The 20221-nt window shown below is 56.3% G+C and overlaps 1 protein-coding gene across 2 annotated transcripts; it reads left to right on the forward strand.

The window, feature by feature from the left end:
- Positions 1 to 871: 871 nt before the first annotated feature.
- On the forward strand, positions 872 to 19531 carry RAB8A (RAB8A, member RAS oncogene family). Of its 2 annotated transcripts, XM_032314480.1 has the most exons (9): positions 1021 to 1130; positions 3279 to 3348; positions 5566 to 5626; positions 7467 to 7527; positions 10976 to 11053; positions 12543 to 12632; positions 13245 to 13310; positions 14597 to 14647; positions 18086 to 19531. In XM_032314480.1, the coding sequence occupies exons 2-9, from the start codon at positions 3339 to 3341 to the stop codon at positions 18176 to 18178; spliced, it is 510 nt and encodes a 169-aa protein (XP_032170371.1). In that variant the 5' UTR covers positions 1021 to 1130; positions 3279 to 3338; the 3' UTR covers positions 18179 to 19531. The 2 variants fall into 2 exon arrangements, with proteins under 2 accessions (XP_032170363.1, XP_032170371.1); XM_032314472.1 differs by lacking the exon at positions 3279 to 3348 and having other exon boundaries at positions 872 to 1130.
- The last annotated feature ends 690 nt before the right edge of the window (positions 19532 to 20221 follow it).

The following is a 20221-nucleotide window of genomic DNA, read 5'->3' on the forward strand; positions in this document are numbered from 1 at the left end:
AATACCGACCCCAGTAGGTCAGGGTAGGGACTGACTACTTTCTGTATTTTTGTAAGAGCGGACAAAGCCAGCAGACAAAGAACAATGATCGGAACCATCACCTAGGATCCTCACGACCCTAGCTCCCTCCGCGGCCGACTGGGTTGGGGCAGCCGAGGGTCCGGGGTAAAGCTGCAGGCAGACAGTGGTCTGGGCAATCTCTAATTAGGTCCGAGGGCGCAGCGCAAGGAGTCCCCAAGCCTCAGCCCAGCGAGTGGCGGTGAAGCCGCTCAGGTGGCGGAGGCCTGGGTAACCCTAAGTAGTCCCCTGGCCATTGCTGAGACTCCGGAGGACGTCTTGAGGGGGCCTTGCTTCGACTATGGCGGGCGCCCCCTCTCCCCTTTCCTCTTCCGTTGCCCCTGGCCTGACGCAGCCGCCTCCACACACCAAGGCCACCTTCGCAGCCCGTTCCCGCGTTCTCCCCGGCGCCTACGGAGGCTGCGCAGGCCGTGAGGGCGGGAGCCGGAGAGCCCGCCGCGCGTGCGCCCTCTACTGGCGCCTAACGGTCTCTCTCTCTCTCTCTCTCTCTCTCCCGCGTACGCACGCGCCCCAGGCCCCGCCCCCAAATTGCGGGCACGCGGAGCCGTTGGCGACGCTCCCCGCTCTCCCCCTCCCACCGGGGGGCGGGGCCGCCTCTGTGTCGGGGGAAGAAGGCGGGGACCCGGGATGCCACGCCTCCTGCTGGTCTTCTTTTGAAGCCCCTCGACTCTACACTGCGGGCCAATTGGAGTCCGCCCTGTCCCGAGCGCCGACCAATGAGCGGCGCGCTCGGGCCGCTTCCGGCACCGTTCCTTGCTCGCCCCTTCCCCAGGTCTCCCCGCGACGGGCGGGGCGCGGGAGCGGGCGAGGGCCGCGGTGACGCGCGGCGGGCCGGGAGCCAATAGAGGGCGGGCTCGGCGCTGATGGACGGGGCTAGCGGCCAGTGGCGAGGCGCTGGCCGCACTTCCCGTCGGGGAGAGAGTGTAATATGGCGAAGACCTACGATTACCTGTTCAAGCTGCTGCTGATCGGGGACTCGGGGGTGGGGAAGACCTGTGTCCTGTTCCGCTTCTCCGAGGACGCCTTCAACTCAACTTTCATCTCCACCATAGGTAGCGGGGCCGGGGAGCGGCCGGGGACGCCGGAGGCCCGGGCCGGGCGCGCCCCTGAAGGGCTGGGGCTGAGGGAGCGGCTGGGCCGGACGGATCCAGGGATCTGAGAGGGTCGAGGGGACCGGAGGGGGGAACAGCCGCCTCCACCGCCTTTCGGGGGTTCCCGGGCTCTGGGGGGGAGGGAACCAAGTGCCCATTTTGCAGATAGGGAGACTGAGGCTCCAGCCTTCAGCTTGCTCCTCAGGTAGTATGTGCCTTGGGCTGGGGTTCGGGCGCGGGTCATCTCGTTCTGTCCACGCAGCAGCCCTCGAAGCTGTTCTTTTGGAGTTCCCACCTTACAGAAGTGAAACGGGCCTGGGAAGTAGGCCATAGGAAGAGGCCTATGACATCTGACCTTATTAAGCATTTACTGTGTGCTAGCCGCTTTATGTGCATTATCACACTCTCCAGTCTTCAGTGTTAAGTGCTCTTATTAGTCCGTGTCACAGATGAGGAATTTAAGGTCCAGGGAGGGATGAGACTCACCCAAGGTCACAGACTGCAGGTGGCAAAGATAGAATTTGAATCCATGTGGGTCTAACTCCAAAACTCAAGGCTGGACCATCCCAGAGAGATGTGAGCGCTTGCCCCCAGGGCAAGCATCGCTGGTCCATCTACGAACCAGAACTTGTTTTAAACCAGACCTCTCCTGCTCTTTTTCTCTGGCATGTTGAGGGGTTAAGCCCCTCTCCCTGAACCTGTTTCCTCCACGGGTGATTTTCCTCTAGAAGGAATGGTGAGGAGTCTGGAGGCTTTCTCTGCTGGACTTTCCATCACTTGAGGGTGACAGCTGCCTGCCCAAGGACCTGTCATCCCCAAGGAGATGCCAGATAAAAACTTCAGTGAGAAACCAAAATCAGCCGCTGCCACAGACAGCCCTGACTTCCCTATCTTGAGGCCCAGGACACCGGTTGTCACTGCAGAACAGCCTTTCCCACAGAGCCAGCCCACATTGTGGTTGAACAGAATTGGCTTGTTGCTTCTCAGTGCTGATACCCACAAAAGTGGAGCTCACTTCTCCCCGTGCCACAAAAACGGCCATTGCCTGTGTGAAAACGTTTGACCTGAAAATAACACCGATCAAGCAGAGTGGCCTGTGAGCTCTGCAGTCTTGTTCCAGCCCAGGAGTTGATTCTGAATGGGGAAGACCTAGGGACCAGATTTTGCTTTACCCCTGTGTAACTTGAACCCACTCACCTATCTCCCTGAACTCCATGATGATCTGCTTTTTCCAACCTTGCCCTCCTCTAGGGGCTGCACTTTACAGTTGTATGCCAGATGCAGAGTAGAGAGAATTGGACTGAAAATGGCCATGCCTGCTTTCCAGCTGCTGTTTGCCCTTGAATAAGCACTTAGTCTCTCTGAGCCCTGTTTCTTCCGGTTAGGAATAACACTGGCTGCCTTGACCAGTGCCCTCGTTGGTCGAAGATCCGAAATGTACAGTGGATACGGGGTTGTCATCATGGCCAGAGGCTACCTGGAGGAAGCAAGATGGCTCCCTGCAGTGGCAGCATCCCATCCTTGGACACAGATATTTCTGATTCCTCCCCCTTTGCCACCCTAAGGTCAAACTTTGGGATAACCCTTGCGTCTTCACCAATCAGGAAGTGATGTTAACTCCTGGCAGGCTGTGGCTCGCTCTCAACCCAGATCTGTTTCCCAGCATCAGAAACTTCCCATTCAGCACAAGCACTAGTGATATTAGTTCAGGGATTAGACTTTTTTGTTTGGTTCCTAATTCTTGGCCAGAAAACCCAGTCTAGCACTTAAAGGCTCTGAGGAGACTGGCCTTCACTTCCAGACAAAGACATGACTTGGGCAAGGTCCCTGGGAAGGTAGAGGTGGCCCTTGAACCCAGAATCTCTCTCCCCCACCATGGTATTCTCATTACATTTGTAGTTTTTCTGCAGGCCTCTGTCTTCTAAGAAAATTTCATTCATCCTGACCTTGAAGTAATGGCCTTATAATTCTTAGCCTTGTAAAGTTTACACTTCCTAATTAAATTTGGTGTGTTAATGAAACCCAGGAAGAGGAGAGGACAGAGTAATGCTGTTGGACTTTGCCAGTGAAACAGTGTTTATTTTCTATGTCCCTGTGCATCTGTGACAGGAGGTGGAGGGTGTTTTAGGAAGGAGCATCACTGGCCTCTTAGTCCTGAACTACAACTGAATGCATAAAGGTGATTCTCTGTTGGCACTAAGTGTACGTCTGGGTTTTCTTTATAGATCAGGGATTAAGTGGCTGTTTGTTTCCTGCTCATGTTTCATTTTGCCGAAGCCTATTCTCATCAGCTCCATCGATCATTTGTGGTGTGAACTTGGCCCCGTGGCTCCTGGAATTGGTTCTTTGCTGCCTGGCTCAGCTTCCACCGCCTCCTCAGGGCCCCATTCACTCATTCCTTTAGGGAGACAGATGGTGTAGCATCAGAGTGCATCGTAAACCATGCAGCACCACACAGACCCCGTTGCTCTTAGTTCTGTTGCCCTGCCGACTTTCCCCAACACCTCCTAGTGCCATCAGGGCTGCCAGGGCCGCAGAGATGACTTGGATGAATCAGAGGGAAACAGAAATGCAGCAAGGCCTGTAGTCAAGGTGTGTGTGCAGGACTGGGTGATCAGCTTCTAGCAAATACGTAGTTGGCCTCTGCCATGCTGAGTTACTGGAGACACTGCCATGAGTGAGACATCTGAGCCCGTGCCCTCCTGGAGCTTATGTTCTTGTGGGCACACTTCATGTGCAGGCTGACATTCCCTGTGGCCCCCTGGACACTTCCTGAGGTGGGCAGGGATGGAATTAGCATCCCGGTCATCGGTTCTGAGGGGTCAAGCCAGGCTTCAGCCTCATGGCTTCACGAGCAGAGATCTGGGCTGTTTGCCCTCCGTGCAGGCCCTTCACATGGGCAGGTTTATTCCCAGGTTCATGGAGCAAATAAACAAGCACTGTCAGGGATAAGTGCATGAAGAAGGAAAAAGATTGGGAGGAGAGAGCGAGGCTGGTCAGGAAGGCTTCCCAGAGGAGGTGACTTGAACAGAGACCTGAGTGAATGGCCGGGGGGTGGGGAGAGGTGAGGAGGTGAGGCAGATAACTGGAAGGAAACAACCTTGCAAGAACAGAAAGCAAACAGAGAGCCCCCAGGCTGGATCTTGGGATATTTAGGAAACAGTCACGTGAGCCACAGGTGCCGAGAGGTGACCAGGCTGGGCAGAACCAGTTCCCATGCCGCCCTTCTCACTTTTTTCTGGGGCCACGGTGGTAGTGGGAAGCCAGTGGAAACTGTTTTGGCTTTTTTTTAAACAGTTTTATTGAGATAGAATTCGTGAACTGTAGAGTTCATCCATTTAAAACATACAAGTCAGGGGCTTTTAGTATAGTCACAGAGTTGTAGAGCCATCACCGCATCCAATTCTAGAACATTTTTGTTATGACAAAAAGCCCCCAAAAAGAAGTCAACCCCCTGAATCTCCCATTCCCTCTGCAACCTCTGGCAACCGCTGATCTCGTGTTTGTCTGGATTTGCCTGTTCTGGAGAGTTCATACGAATGGGGTCCTACGCTCTGTGACCTTTCCTGTCTGGCTTCTTGCTCTCAGCGTGGTGCTCTCAAGGTTCATCCATGTTGCAGCGTGTGTTGGGGCTTTGTTCCTTTTCATGACTCAGTAGTAGTGTGGATGGACCCCATTTTGTTCATTCATCAATTGGCAGACACCCTAGAAGGTTTGGAGCAGAGGTTATCTTTGTGACATGGTTGAATGTGGTTTAGAAACCCTGGGAGGTGACCGAGGGGTAGGAGCCTGGAGAATAGCTGAAGAGGCTGACGGGTCACCCTGGTCTTGGGGAAAGGGGACGAGAGGGGCAGGGGCAGAAAAGCTTCTTGGAAGGTGACCTTCCAGCATGGCCTAAGAGAGAGAGTTTGGTGGGCTGACAGGTGGGTGGGGTGGGGACCGCCGACAGAGAAGTAACAGCAGGTGGGAAGGCTAGAGGCCTGGAGGCCATGGGAGCAATATCTTGGGGTGTCATGGGGCTCCGTGCCCTGTGTGCCTGAAGGGCCTGGTGCTGGGTGGCCGGAAGCATGGGGCCCTGGCCAGCAAAGCGTCCTATAGAGGCTCACCCCCAGAGGCGGCCCGGTGGAGAGAGGGGATAGAACAAGGCTTTGGCACCTGAAGTATCTGGGTTTGCCTGCCAGCTCTGAACCGCAGCCTCCCCATCCATGAAAGGAGAAAGTTCTCCAGGTGCCTCCCGATCTGTTGTGGGAGATTTCGAGATCCCACGTGCCCGGTGCCCGACAGGTGCTGCCGAAGCCGTGGATGCTGTTCCCCACCCAGCCTGGCAGTGCCCGCCTCGGAGGCAGCTTGGGAAATGGGCTGACGGTGATGTGCCTTTTTTTTTCTTTTCTTTTAGGAATTGACTTTAAAATTAGGACCATAGAACTCGATGGCAAGAGAATTAAGCTACAGATATGGTAAGCGTTGTTGCCACCTTCGCCCCTGAGGACTTTGAGCCAGAAACCCTGGTACCTCTTTCCCCGTCTCCGTGACCATGGCCTCCATCTCTTTGTGCCCTGCCGTACAAATCAGGCTTTTCTTCAGAAACCTCGGGGACTGTGCTCTGCTGGTTACTGGGCCCTGGAGTCTGTGTCAGCACCTTCTGGAGACAGAGCTGCCAGTCCTGGTTAGCTCAGCATTCGGATGTGGGCACAGCTGGTTCTGGGCTTCTCGGTGGCCTACTTCCATTAAACTTGGAGAGTGCTCTCTGTGCCCAGGCAGCGGTGAAGGCTGCAGAGCAGTGAAATTCCCCAGCCCAGCGTTTCCTCTTTGAGCCTATCAGGTCACTGAAGGAGGCCAGACATCATTTCCTCTTTTCTGTCCTGGGGCAGCCCAGGCCTTACTTCTCTAACACACAGACCCGAAACCCCCGAACCAAAAATAGACTGAGGCCCGGGCCCAATGGTGAGACCCAAGGCCATTCCACTGACCCGGGGCCGATTTCTCACGATTTTTAAATTAGAAGCATAGTGAGTCCCTGTGACTGACGCTGACTGTGGTCTATGTAGCCCGTGGCGCCAGGAAGGCTGAGCTTAGCCAGTCAGGTGGAGGGGAGTTCCCTCCCACTAGCCACGTCACTGACAGGGAAGTATATGCCCTGAGCAGAGTTAGGGAGAAGTCCTGTTTTAGAGGGTGGTGCAGTCTCCCGGCCCCAGCTAGCCCCTGTGGTGGGAGGGGGTGCCCTGTGCTGGGCCGCAGAGCTATCTTCCCTGCAGCCTGTCTCCCTCACCCGGCGTCAGAGCGCGGGCATTGCCCTGCTTGCCAAGTCTGGCCCCTCGGCTTCCGTGGCGTTCGCCTCGGACTCGATCAGACTCCAGAGTCCCAAATCTGGATGAGGCCTAACCCTTGTCTGTTGGGAATCGAGCAGTTTCCGGCTGCCTCCAGAAGTGCCTCCACCTGCCACACGTGGCTCCCAGCAGCCTCCGTGCCCGAAGTCCAGAGTGACACTGAGACAGGAGTTTCGCTTTCCTCTTCCCCTCTCTTCCGTTTTCTGCTCTTAGCAGTCTCCTCAGGGTTAATGACTTTCGTAACTTTTTTGGACGAGGGCCACGGTTGGAAATAAAATGACTGCCCATAACCACGGATGTCACCTGCTGTTGGCATCAGAAAGTGAACAGAGGCCCAAGTGAGGCGCTTCTGTGCGGTCCAGACAGAGAGCCCTCGGCAGGGGAGGAAGCGGGTGCGGGTCCAGAGACAAAAGACTTGGGTCTTGCCCTGGCTCTGCCACCAATCCATAAAGTCCCCTTTATCCGGAGCACTGAATACCTCCCATGCCAGGAGCGGGGCTGGGCATAGCGTGTCTCAGCCTGGTGTCACCTCTGCCCCAATGACGGAGGGCTTTCTCCCTGGCCTCCACCAAAACAGCAAGTGCAGAAGTGCTTCTGGGCCCCCCTGAGGTTGCCCAGCCCAGCCCTCCTGCCGTGTAGCCAAGCCTCTCCAGACCCTTGTGGCCCTGGACTTTCACAGATAATATCTGACTTGCCTCTTTGGTGACCCAGAAGCTCTGGGGAGAAGCCCCAGGAACCAGAGGAGTCACGGGGGGCATGGGACCTGACTTTACACCCAGCGGGACACCTCTTGGGTCACCGTTTCGTTCTCTGAGGGAATAGGGAGAATGGAGGTGCTGCCCACGGCAGGTCGGTGAATTAGGAAGTGACTCGTGAGAAAGCGGGGTGTCCGTCCTGGGAAAATGTCCCCTGCTGCCACTGTAATGGTTATTGGTGTTCGCCGTCACCCGTATCCCTTCTTCTCCCTTAGGGACACAGCTGGTCAGGAACGGTTTCGGACGATCACAACAGCCTACTACAGGGGCGCAATGGTATGGATTGGTTTTTGCTTCCTTTTCTTTGTTTTTTGTTTTTTTTTTTTTCCTTGGTCAAAATGAACATCACCATCTTGAATACCAAAGCCTGGACGTTTCTGGGGAGCCCACGCGCAGGCGTCTTAGGGGTCCTCGGTCCCAGGTTAGTTTCAGGAGAAGACAGTGTGCCCTGCCCCCACGTACATCCCCTTTTGCTTTAGAGACAATGCAGGGTTTAAGGAAACCTAATTCTTCAGGGATGAGGGAAGACCCAGGAAGCCGGTTCTTCCAGGTGAGGTCAGTGAAATTGGAGATGGCATGCCCCAACACTTAGGAGTGTTCACGTGGCCCACGTAGTCTCTGTGGAATCTGCGCCCAAAGACTTGAAGATTATCCAGGACCTGACTTGCTCTGGGCTGTTGGCCGTTAGGTTTGTCACCTGGGCCAGAGGCGGGTGCTGTGATAGGAAGACTTGCTCCACATCCCTCCAGTACTTCTGTTGAGCACCTTCTCGAGGCCAGGCCTGAGGTAGAAATAGAGAAGGACCTGGAATGGGCTGAGTTCCTGCCCTCGGGGGCCTTGAGCAGGTTGTGCATGTATGAGGCATGTACAGAGCCGAGCGCTTGGGGGCCCGAGGGAGAGGGAGCCAGAGGTCTGCAGCCTGGCTCAGAGCCCCAGGTCACCATCTGAGCTCCATCTCCTGACTTGGAAAGTGGAGCAGAGAACAGAACTGTGTTCCGGGCAGCTGTGAGGATGGATGGCCAGCTGCCCCTTTCCAGCTCCTACCACACCCCACCCTTCCCAGTGTATACCCCATCCTACAGCGGCATAAATGCCTGCTTCCGCCGTCAGACCATAAGCTCCGTCTTGGTCACTGCCGCTTGCCCTGTGCCTAGGACTGTGCCTGGGAAGTGCTGGTGGACTGCCGAAATGAGTGGCAGCATTAAGTATTTATAATACCCCACGCAGCTTCTGAAACATAATAGAAACTCAGTCATGTGGGTTGCAACCTTAGCACTCCTCATTAAAATGTATTTACTTATTTTCCTCTCACCTTGCTGTGCTGTGGTGGGAGAGGGGTCTTGGGGATCTGGGGCCTGGCCCTGGGGGAGCTTCTGCTGTGTGGCCCCAGGTGGGTTCCATCCCTGTCTGGCCTGCAAGAGCCACCCCCACCCCATTGCTCCATTCACTGAGCCCCTTCCTGGGCCAGCTACTGGGCCCAGGTCTTGGCCATTAGCCCCTGAGCATGGGTGCTATGGTTATCTCCATTTTATAAACAGGGTACCTGAGGCTCAGCACGGCTTAAGTTCACGTGGAGGGTAGATGGCCAGGCCAGTACTGATTGGCTGTCTCCACTGCCCACATCCTCAGCCAGCCCCAGGTGGCACTGGGCTGAACCATTTGTGTGGCCCTGTCCAACCCCAAGGTTTGTGGTTTGCAGTCCTAAATCTGTGCGAACCCATATGGAAGCCAGCAACCACTTTTGGCTCTTTGAGTTTAAATTGATTAAAGTAAGAAATCCAGCCCCTCAGGAGCACCAGCTGCATTTTAACTACTCCAGAGTCACGTGTGGCCAGGGGTGACCTCACGGGACAGTCGGAGGACATAGCCACCATGGAAGCCAGCTTCTCCCTGCATAGTATTAAACTGTGGGGGCCCAAATTTGGCAGCACTGGATGTCTGTTGTCCCATCATGAACTTACAACCCGATACGGGGAGCTGTGCACAACGAGGGCTGGGAAGATGGTCATTTAGAGCTTCAAGGAGAGTTTCTGGGAATTTTGTGTTTTCTAGGAACTTCTCTTTCCTGATAGAGCTCTACCCACTGCTTATACCCCTTAGTTGGTGAATATCTGGGACCTTGGAATCTTGAGCCTGTGGTATCAATTGCTGGGGGCTGCCAGAGTCCTGGTCCACCAGGTGGGCCAGTCCTTGGATAAAGAGTGGAAAGGCCTCAGGACCCCATGGCATTCCTTGCCCCTGATGGCCAGAGGGCAGCTGCTGGGCAAGTGATGCTTGACTTACGGAGTCTGCACACCGGCGTCTTCTATTCACGCTGGCCTCGGCTGGCGTGTGGTGGACAGCGCGGCTGCTGAAACCTCCACCGAGTTATCCCACAGGTGGCTTCTGTTCAGTTTCTCCAAGAGAGCCCTGAGAAAAGGCCCCTAGGAGGCATTTTTGAGGGGTCCGGCCATGGCCATGGTTGTGGCAGGCTACAAGTCTGCAGTGCGTCCTCTCAGGTTCATGGCTGGGATTTAGGATTGCGGAGGCGCTCTCACACCTTTGAGGTTTTGTCACACGTCCTCCCCATGGTCCCCACTTCCCAGCCCAGCACCGACAGCCCTTGATCTTACTCTGCAGACTCAGACAGCTTCAGAGACTTCTTAGCCAGCGCCAGAGGTCACGGGTGCAGGGCTGTGCCCTTGGTGGGGTAGCCTGAGGGAATAGAGTAAGCCAGGCTGGGTCAGGACAGCTGACCCCATTGGGCCGCAGAGGTGGCCCTCAGCATTGCTTGGTCCCGAGGAGGGCCCAGGGAGGTTCCTGACAAGGGCTGGTGTGATCAGCTTCTTCAGAGTTAGCCTTGCCTGGGCTTCAGTCTTAAAGGTCTCTTCTGTGTGCCTCAGTTTCCCTTGTATCAAACAAGGATATTTGCCCTGCTCGGTGATGGCAACAAGATCGTGGGGACCCCTGGACTGTCCCGTGGGTGCTCACGCATTGGTTATGGAACCTCAGGGGCCTCAGTGCTGCCCAGTCCCTTGCTCCAAGCTGGCCCCCCACTTAAGTGGAGTCACCAGAACGCAGAAGGGTGTCAGCATCAGGCCATCCAGGGGTTCAGGCCTCAGTTGTGCCCTTTACTCTCAAATGGGACAGGAGACGGGCCTAGCCATCCCCCACCTCAAGGTCCTCGTCTGTATAGTGGGGGTGGTGGCACCCATGTGACCAGGACCTGGGGCTTCAGGGAGACCCTACTGCAGTAGGTGTCAGACGAGAGGTCATCCTGGAGTGCCCAGAGGTGACTCAGGCCGGGAGGGAGGGTGGCAGGGAGAGGGTGGGGGAGGCTGAGCACAGCAGAGGAGGGGAGTGAAGGGGAGCCCAGTGGGCGCTGGGCCCATGGAGCACAGCGTGCGGGGCAGGGCGCTGTGGGACGTGAGGCTGGGAGGTCCGCAACACGTCACGGGCTGCCGGGTGTGGGCCAGACTTACCCTCTGGCCCTGGGGTGGTGGGAGCTGGTCTGTAGGGTGAAGGGTCCCCCTCAGTGGCTCAGTAGAAAGGACGAGAGCCTGGGAGACTGGGGAGGAGCTGGTGCTGCAGTCCAGCAGAAGGGGGTGTGGGACCCAGGGGTGGAGTAGAGGCAGTTAGTGGGAGGGGTGTCCTGTTGGGACAGTCCCAGCGCCCCCACGTTGCTGGGGGCCTTCCCTGAAGCTCGCAGCTTATCCAGCTCGCGTGTCTGTCTCCCTCCGCTCAGGGCATCATGCTGGTCTATGACATCACCAACGAGAAGTCCTTTGACAACATCCGGAACTGGATTCGGAACATTGAGGAGGTAAGGCTCATAACCTCTCCCGTGGCATAGGAACTTCATACATGTCTCTTCTCAGTCCCCACCCCAGAGCTTCCTGGTCATGGATTAGATCACTGAGATCCCTAGAAGTCACTTGCCAAGAGCCCTGTAGCTAGGAGAATACCCGGGATGGGGACTAGAAGCCAGCCAGCTGACCCTGGAGACCACACATGGGCCTGGCCTCATCACGGGGAGGCCTCAAGAGCCCATTTCCCCAGCGGGGCTGTTGGATCTGGGCAGTGTCTCAGTCATGAGAGAAGAGATATCCAAGCTCTTGATCACCATGAACATTTGGTGCTAATTAGAAAAGGAAGGTTCTAGAATAGGCATGACCCTTGTGTTGGGTAGAGGTGGTCGGAAGGCATTTCAGTTTGTACTGAGTTCCAGCAGAGAATGGTGTGAACTGGTCTGAGCTACCTGTGTTCAGGCCAGCAGTTCTTTGACTACAGCTGGCCTGAAGGGAAGACCTGGAACCAAGGAGGGAAAAGAAGGCAGCTAGCCCCACCTCCCAGTCCCAAAGCTGGTGTCCTCGCCTTCCGGCTGTCTTATGGCACTTATGGCTCTTGATGACTCATCAGGTGGGGCTTTGGGTCAAAGGTGCAGCCAGAGGACTTAACCCATCCATAAAGCCACAACCAAAGGTCCCGTCACCACTGGCGTCCATGAGCAGTGGCACCAGGCCGCCTTCCTGACAGCCCCGCACTGGCTGGCTGGAGGCTGGGCCCTGGCAGAGGACAAGGAACAGCTCCCACTGGTCTTTGTGGAAATTCACTGTTCCAGCCAAGAGGGGGCCTTGCGGTTAACAGGAAGTTGGGCAGGGAGCGGGGCAGCATGTCTCACCAAGACCAGACCTGAACTACACAAAGGCCCTTTTCCATACCCTAGTCCCTCAGGAAGCACTGACTCCTCCACTGGGGCCTCGGGAAAATTGGAGGAAGAGTCCTGTTCAGACACGGCGTGGGGGGTAGAGAGGGCAGTTGTCAGAGCACCAGGGGATAGGGAAGCACCCAGGGCTGGCTGAGGTTGGGGGGGGCACCCCAAACAGGTGTTGCCCACTTCAGAGCCTAAACAGAGAGAGCTGGAGTGGGACAGAAGGTCCCAGGACAGCGGCTGGGGCCTCCGGCGGAGGAGCCAGAGGGAGGGAGGCAAGCAGAGGGAAATGGTGGCCTCCCATAGGCCGGGCCCTGCCAGGAGCGGCCTCGGAACCTGGGTGACGACATGGCCCATAGAGAAGCTGTCCTCAGGAACCAGTAGGCGTGTGCTTGGTCAGAGTACTAGTCGAACCTGGACTCTGCCCTTGTATTGGCTGTGTGACATGGGACAGGCCACTCAGGCTTTCTGAGCTTCAGCTTGTCGCCGGTACAAGGGTGGCTAGCAGTCTTGGCCCACCACCCTGATTTCAGGACAGACTGCGTGTCGGCCTGTGGCCCCCTCTGACCTCTCACCCTCCCTGTCTGCCCCTCCACCCCAGCATGCTTCTGCAGATGTCGAAAAGATGATACTCGGGAACAAGTGTGATGTGAACGACAAGAGACAAGTTTCCAAGGAACGGGGAGAAAAGGTGGGCACGGCAGCCAGCTTGGACCTGGTGCCTCACGGCAGAGGGACCTCGGGGTTTTAGGGTTCTCTGCATGGAGACCTGTTCTGGCCCAAAGGGTCCCCAGTTGCTCACTGATGGAGTGGGGGCGACTCCTTCACAGTCTTTCTGAGCATACACTGACCTGCCATCCTGGCTTGTGTAAGACTCAGGGTCTAGGACTCAGGACTTCGCCAGGCAAAGCGGGACACGTTGGTTGCGCCGGTGGGGTGCTTTCCTTGGGAAGAGAGGGGGGAAAGCACACTCCCCTGGCTGGGGTTCTGTCTAAAGACTGCAAGGGCGAGGGCTCCTGGGGTGTGCACTGTGTGCCCCCAGACGGCATCTGGTGGGAACCTGCTGCGACCACAGGGAGCAGAGGACAGAGCTGTGGTTTGAGCCGGGCCCCTCCATCTTCCTGCCAGAGACATTCCCCCATTCACCACCTACTGTCCACGGGGGGCTTGAGGGAGCAGCCCAGGAGGTCATGTCCATGGCCTGAGAGCCCCCCCGCAGCTTCCTTGCTCCCCACTTGGTGGTTTGTGGGGTTCAGGGGTGCCTGGTGGCTGAGGTGGACATGTGTGTCTCCCTTCCTCACAGCTGGCCCTGGACTACGGAATCAAGTTCATGGAGACCAGTGCGAAGGCCAACATCAATGTGGAGAATGTGAGTCCCAGGCCCACGGCACAAACCCCTCCAGGCTGAGGAACAGGCTGCACCCTTTGGGGAGGCTCTGACCTCAGGCTCTGGGCTGCTTTATCAGCCGGCTGGCCTGGAGGCACTTTTCGGACAGTGCCATGTGCCAGGACCTTTGGGGGAACCGCTGCTGTGTTGGACATCAGCAGGTGTGGGCCCCAGCTGGCCACCCAGGACATTACCTCAGTGGCTCTTGGGCAGCCCTGGGCAGCAGGCACAGTTTTGCAGATGGAGAAACTGAGCCTCGGACAGACCTAGCTGACTGGTGCCCAGGCCTGGCTCCAAGTTTGTGCTCTTGGCCATGCCACCCTCAGACAGGCCCTGGTCACAGCCCAGATGGAGCAGGGCACCCTGGCTAAGCTTTGGCCCACACCACCCTTTCTTCTCCATGGGCATGCAGGCCTCGCAGCTAACCTGCCCACCTCTGTCCCACCACCCCAGTGATCTTCCTACAGTGGGTCTCCCCTGTCACTGCTGAGCTCAGCCCTGTACACCTGGCACAGAGGCCCTCCCTGACCAGCCCTGCACCCTCCTTGCCACGCCAGCTGTGTGGCACCCTCTTTGTACCCCCTTCTCCCTCAGAGCCCTGCCCAAGTGAGCCTTCCCCGGGGAAGCCTCTTGTCCCTCAGGCCTGTAGGCCCCTCCCCCTTTGGGTTTCCTCAGCACCCCAGGTCACCCTCTATAATAGAACTTCCCACATCATGTGGCCCCCAAGAGAGCCTGGGTTGAGCCTTTGTCAAGCATGGAGGGGAGAAACCTTTCACCCAGTACCGGCCTTTCCAGGCCTCCCTGCTGGCAGGGAAATGAAGCTTATTGGGCTGAGAATGGTTTGTCTTTCTCTCTGCCCCTGACCATCAGAAGCAGGGGCGAAACTGGACAGAACACAGGAGTCGGGGATGGAAAGCTAGGTCGTCCTCATGGATCCTTCTAGCTCTGTCAGTTAGGCACTGTGTGCCTTCAGACAAGTCACTCACCCCTTTGAACCTGAGTGTCCTTTCTGCCCAGTCATGCTGTCCCCCCATCCCGGGTCATTGGCCCAGGGGAGGTAGTGGTCCAGGTTGGCAGGAGTAGCCCAGTAGCAGCAGGAGATGGGGCTGGGCAGGGGACACCTACACCCGGGGAGCTGCCCTAATGCTGCCCCCCCGCCCACCCCACGGTCCCACCACTTCTACACGGGGGTGGGGGTATGGCCTAGAACTGATAAGCCCCTCTCTGTCTCCTGCTCCAGGGGCACTAATGACATGCTTATTCCACAGGCGTTTTTCACTCTCGCCAGAGACATCAAAGCAAAAATGGACAAAAAATTGGTGAGTGTATATCCTTTTTTCTTTTTTTTGAAGAGTTTATTTATTTGACAGAGATCACAAGGGGGCAGAGAGGCAGGCAGAGAGAGAGGAAGAAGCAGGCTCCCTGCTGAGCAGAGAGCCTGATGTGGGGCTCGATCCCAGGACCCTGAGATCATGACCTGAGCCGAAGGCAGAGGCATAACCCACTGAGCCATGCAGACACCCCAAGTGTATGTCCTTCTTGAATCTTTGCTCCGGTCCCTGTTGGAACCAGCCATCCTTGGCTTCAGTGCTGTGATGCATCCCCAGGGCAGATCCTGCTTGTCGGGGCCCAGCCAGACCCAGCAGGGCATCTTTGGAAAAGGGGCGAGGGGTAGAGGGAGAGGTTTGGGCCCTCGCACCCAGAGGCACTGCTTTGTTCCATCCTTCCTATATGGCTCGGAGCTGCTCCATGCCCAGTGCTGCCTGCTGAGCACACAGGCTGGCAGGAAATACACAGCCCCTTCCATGCTGCCTGGGAGATCGCATGCATAAGGAGAGCCTCCTGCCGAAAAGCCGCATGCAGGCTCAGAACCACAGCCCGCCCCGGGATGAGTCTGCCAGGAGGACTGTGTCTGACAGCCACCGGCTCTCCATCTCGAGTCTATCTCCAATGCTATAGTTTGGGACAGCTCTGTGAGCTTCAGTGTGTCCCAGGGCCCTGGGGCCTCGGAGGGGTCCTGCCTGGATTCCTCCCCATCCACCCTTTTGTTTGTTTTCTGGCTTTCTTGCTTCATAGTCCCAAGCACTAGTATTTTTAGTGCCGCCTTTGGTCGTGTCTACACAGTTGGCTGTACTTCGGGCGTGTTGAGCACCTAAAGGCTGCTGAGAGTGTTGCCCCAGAGTCTCCAGCCCCTCTTTGGCCCCTCTTTCCTGGCCCTTTCCCACCTTTCGTCATCGGATATGAGAGCATAAAGCCGTCTGTCACTTGAGTCACATCTGGTCACAGATGAGGTCACATGACACAAAACACCGCTCAGGTAGTTCACATCTGATTTAAGATGTGCCTCCGTAATTCTCAGCAGCCGTGAATGGAATCATAAAGAACAGGATTGATTAGGAGCAGCCCCTTGGCCGAAATAAGAAGCCATCCGTGTGCACAGATACACTGACCAGCAACAGCTTGTCGTTTCCCTATCCTTTCTTTCCTCTTCAGTGTGACGTAAAATTGTGATTCTTGATGATCTCTCTTGACGCTTCCGCCCTGGCAGTTACACTAAGCGTGTGGTGACGCTCTGCTTTCCGCGGCCTGTAGGTGGCCTCCGGATGTGCTGTATGAAGATGGTGTGCAGCCGTTGTCCTTGCGTTTCCTCTTTCTGAACTGGATTGCAAATCACAGACGGTTAAATTCCTACTCATTTCCTAACACGTTTGTTTATATTCAGAGTCACAGCCCCAGACCACTTCCGCTCTGCCTTTTCTTTTTAATTGAAATGTAATTGACATGTAACAGCGCACAAGTTTGGGTTCCCATAATTATCATTCCTTCTTTGTGTTGAGAACAATTAAGATCGAGTCTCTTAGCAACTCTGAACTTTATAACACGGTGCAATAGAGCCAACAGAGTACTGTTGACTGTAATCACTATGCAGTGCGTTAGCTCTCCAGAACCTGTTTATCTCCGAGCTGCAAGTTCCTTTTTGTCACATCAGTGATGCAGCCAGCTCTGCCCATCCCTGTCTTCTCTCTTGAGAGCATCATAGAAATCCAGGCTCTTCCCCAACCACCCTGCTGGCAGACCTCTGGGCCTCTCCTGCTCTGCGCAGCCCAGCACTCTTCGCTGCACTGAGAGCAAACTCCGCACTGCCCAGGCCGCTGCCACCCTCCGCCTTCTCACTGTGCCGCTTCCTTGTCGTCTGCTGCAGCCACACAGGCTTGAACCCCTCACGTTCCTTTGGACTTTGCCCTCCACCTGGGGCGCTCCCCTCTTGCGCCAGCATCCTGGGACCCCCATAGCAAATTCCCGTAACACTCAGCAGCATCCAAAATGCACGTGTGTAAAAGTTCTGGAGGTCACAAGTCAGAAACAGATCTCAGACTGAGACCAAGGTGTCGGCAGGGGTGCCCTCATCCCTGGAGGCCCCAGGGGAGAACTCGCCTCGTCCGGCTCCTGGAGGCCATTCCTTGTCTTGTGAGCCCTTCCTGCATCTTCCGAGCGAGCCACTCAGCATCTCTCTGATGCTGCTTCCTCCGTCCCCATTCTGTCCACCGCAGCTGGGAATTTGCTCTGCTCTCAGGGTTCAACGCCCCCTGCCCCCAGGGGATCCCGGCTGTGCTCTCAGCTCAGTCACATGTGCAGAGTCCCTCCTGCCTTGTCAGATTTCCTTTTGCACAAGTTCCAGGGACGAGGGCATGGACATACTGGGGGTAGTTACTCCACTGACCACAATTGTGCCCCTGGACTGTCCCTGGCCTCACTTCACGAGGCCTCTGTTCAGACACCACCATCAAAACGCTTCTCCACCCTCTACCTGTCCTGTCGCTCATTACTCACTGCTGTGGGAAATCACGGCTTTTTTGTTGACCCTTATGATTTGTCTGCCCTATACAATGCGAGCTCCCCAAGGCTGGACCATTTGCCCACTGCTGCATGCCCGGTGCCCACACAAGAATCTAGCACAGCATAGGCCTCGATGGCTACTTGAATAAATTCAGGTTTTACTTAAGAGCAGAAAGATGAGAAGGAATTAGTCAAAGAAAAGGGGACCAAGCCATGCAAACAGGGTGGAATGGGAGAAAATAGGTTCTTCTGGATCACAGGCAGAGGGTTCAGATGCTGGGTGAGGGATTTAGGGTACTCCCCCTGAGAATGGGGGTGTATGGGTGGGTTTCAGTATGGATCGAGTGGACAAGATTAGAGCGTAGGGCCTGTAATACCAGCTGTGGGGCAGAAGGTGGGCAAGTCAGAGCCATGACACAGGGACATGGAGACCAGCCAGGAGTGAGTGGCATAGTGACCTTGAACCCATCTCCCCTCTCCCTGCCCCCCAATCCCAGAGGGCAGTCTTTCTGCCGCCCCTGGGCTGCCTCACTGCGAGGGACTCAGCATGTGGGTAGATGGATTGAAAGGAAGGACGTTGGGGCGGGGGGCGGGGGGCAGTGAGCAAATGGGAAATGTGTTGAAGGGATGAATGGGAGCAGGGGATGGGCAGGCCAGTAAGGGACTGGAAGAATGGTTGCTTGGAAAGGAGAGGTAGGTAGCAGATGTGTGGGTCTGAGAAAAGCGAGTGGTCAGTGGGAAGGGACAGTTAGATGATTGGCTGGTTGAAAAGTGACAGAGTTTGACAAATGGGAGGGGACGGAGGGGTGGATGGACTGGCAGATGGGTGGCTGGTTGGTTGGTTGGCTGGTTGGCTGGCTGGTTAAGAGCCGGAGAGCTGATGCTCAGCCATGACCTCAGAAAACCTTTTGCCATTTCAGGAAGGCAACAGTCCCCAAGGGAGCAACCAGGGAGTCAAAATCACACCAGACCAGCAGAAGAGGAGCAGCTTTTTCCGATGTGTTCTTCTGTGAGGAGCACTGCCTTACTCTGAGCCTCGCTCAGCCGAGCTGACTGTGCCTGTCCTGAGTGAGGCCCTCACTCAGCCGGGGCCCTCCCCCTCCAACACTCCCTGCCGTGCCGCGGCCCCTGGGCCCATGGCCACCAGACACAATTGAGAAATTGTTTATTTTAGTAACTGTCTGATCTTTTTCAACTTTGGAGACAGAATAAGTTAAGAATTTGCTATTTTTCCCTCGATGTCTGCTGAACGGGCCCTCTCGTCGCGTAATCAGAGAGAAAGACGGAGTTGAGGTACGACCGTGAGCGTCAGCCACCACGGCGGGCCTCCACCTCCAGGCCTGTGATCCTCGTCTCGCGGCAGCACAACTACAGCCCCCCCGGAAAGCCGGTTCCCAGCCCCACCACAGAAGCCAGGCCCCCAGAGGCCAGCGAGGGTTCCGGGAGTTCCAGGCCCCACACCCTGAGCGAGGCGACGCATGCCGGGCCCACGAAGCGTCCACCTAGCACATCGGACGCCTACTTTCTCCTCTTCTGTCAGTTTTGGACAAGTGACAAAAACCATTCCCTTTCTCCCGCCCCCCCCTTCTTCGCAACTGTCAAACCAAACCAAAGGGAAGCACAAATTACGGAAATCCTGAGGAAAGAAGCATGGGGCGGCCCTTCCTGTTCACAGCCAGGTGCTGGTCTGTAGTCCAGCGAGGCCTCGGGCGTGGTCACTGGGCCCCTTGGCATTCCCTGTCTGAGCACCGAGGGGACACCACATGGGCCACAGGTGACCCCGAACACGCAACCACACGTGGTCCACCTGTGCTTGGGGCATCTGCCTCTTGCCCCCCACCCCAGCGCCCCCCCACGCCTCTTCCCTCCCTTTGTCTCCAAATCGGACATCCTTTCTAGCTGAGATTTTTATTTTTCCAGATCTGTAGTGTCATGAAGTGATTCCGACTTTGATTTCCAGTGGCAGACCCTGGCCGGGCGGGCTGGGAGCGTGAAGCCGCGCTTGGCCTGGGCCGGGGCACAGGTGCCAGACTGAGCGCAGAGCAGTTGAGTTGGTTTTAACTGCCGTCACCTGGTTCTGTTGTGACAGCTCTGCCCTCCTGTGGAGACTGTGCAACTGGGACCAGGTAACCAGGTCGGAGGGGCGTCACCCGGGAGCCTTTCTTTCTCTTTCTGCCCCCCCATCTTCGCTACCCCCACCCCAAGCTGCTGTCAGTCCAAGCCATTGGCGTTGTAGTTTTTTTCTTTTGTGAATTAAAACCAACATACCAGCAATAGTCTGCTCTCCCCTGAAATCTCTTAACATGCTCTGTTTACAAGGATAAATGCACTTACGGAAGACAAATTAAAGCTCATTTTAAAGTTAACGGGGTATTTTTTTTTTTTTACAGCTTATCTTATTTCTTGGTTTTAATTTCATCTGTAAAATTAGAGATTGGACCAGATTCAAGTTCATGAATTTTTATGTCCACATGTTCCTGGAGGTACACGGGTATGGCCAGGTGTTGGGTCAGGGGTCCCCGGGAGGCCTGTTACTTAAAGCACAGGCTCGGCTGGCAGGACCTGCACACCTGTTCCACTCTCGCGTGTCTTGGCTCTCATCCGCTCCTCTAGGTGTGCCGGGTTTGCTCTTACCCCAGGTCTAGACAGGATCAAAGCGCAGGAGGTCGGTTACCCTGAGCTCTGAGGAGACGAAACTGTGACCAAAAGCCTGACTTGGGAGAAGCAGCTTCCCGACCCCTGGCTCTGCCCTCATCACTGCACCGCCCCCCCCGAAGGAGAACGGAGAGGTGTACGCACCCACAGCACCACTGGGGGACACCATGTCCCCTGTTAAGCCAGCCTGGTCAACCTCGGACCCCACCGTGCCCCCACCGTCCGTCCTCTCGTCTGGATCCTTGCTGGCACCCGTTTTGCCACGTCGAGTGCTGGGTTCTGAGCCCCTGTCCCCACCCCCCCCCAGCACAGCGGCGGGCTGAGCCCCAGTCCCCTTGCCAGTCAAATAGGCACGAGCCAGCAAGCTAGTGCATCTCAGACTGGGATGGGCGCCCGGTAAG

Source organism: Mustela erminea, chromosome 1, assembly GCF_009829155.1.
Source record: "Mustela erminea isolate mMusErm1 chromosome 1, mMusErm1.Pri, whole genome shotgun sequence".
NCBI classification, from domain to species: Eukaryota; Metazoa; Chordata; class Mammalia; order Carnivora; family Mustelidae; genus Mustela; species Mustela erminea.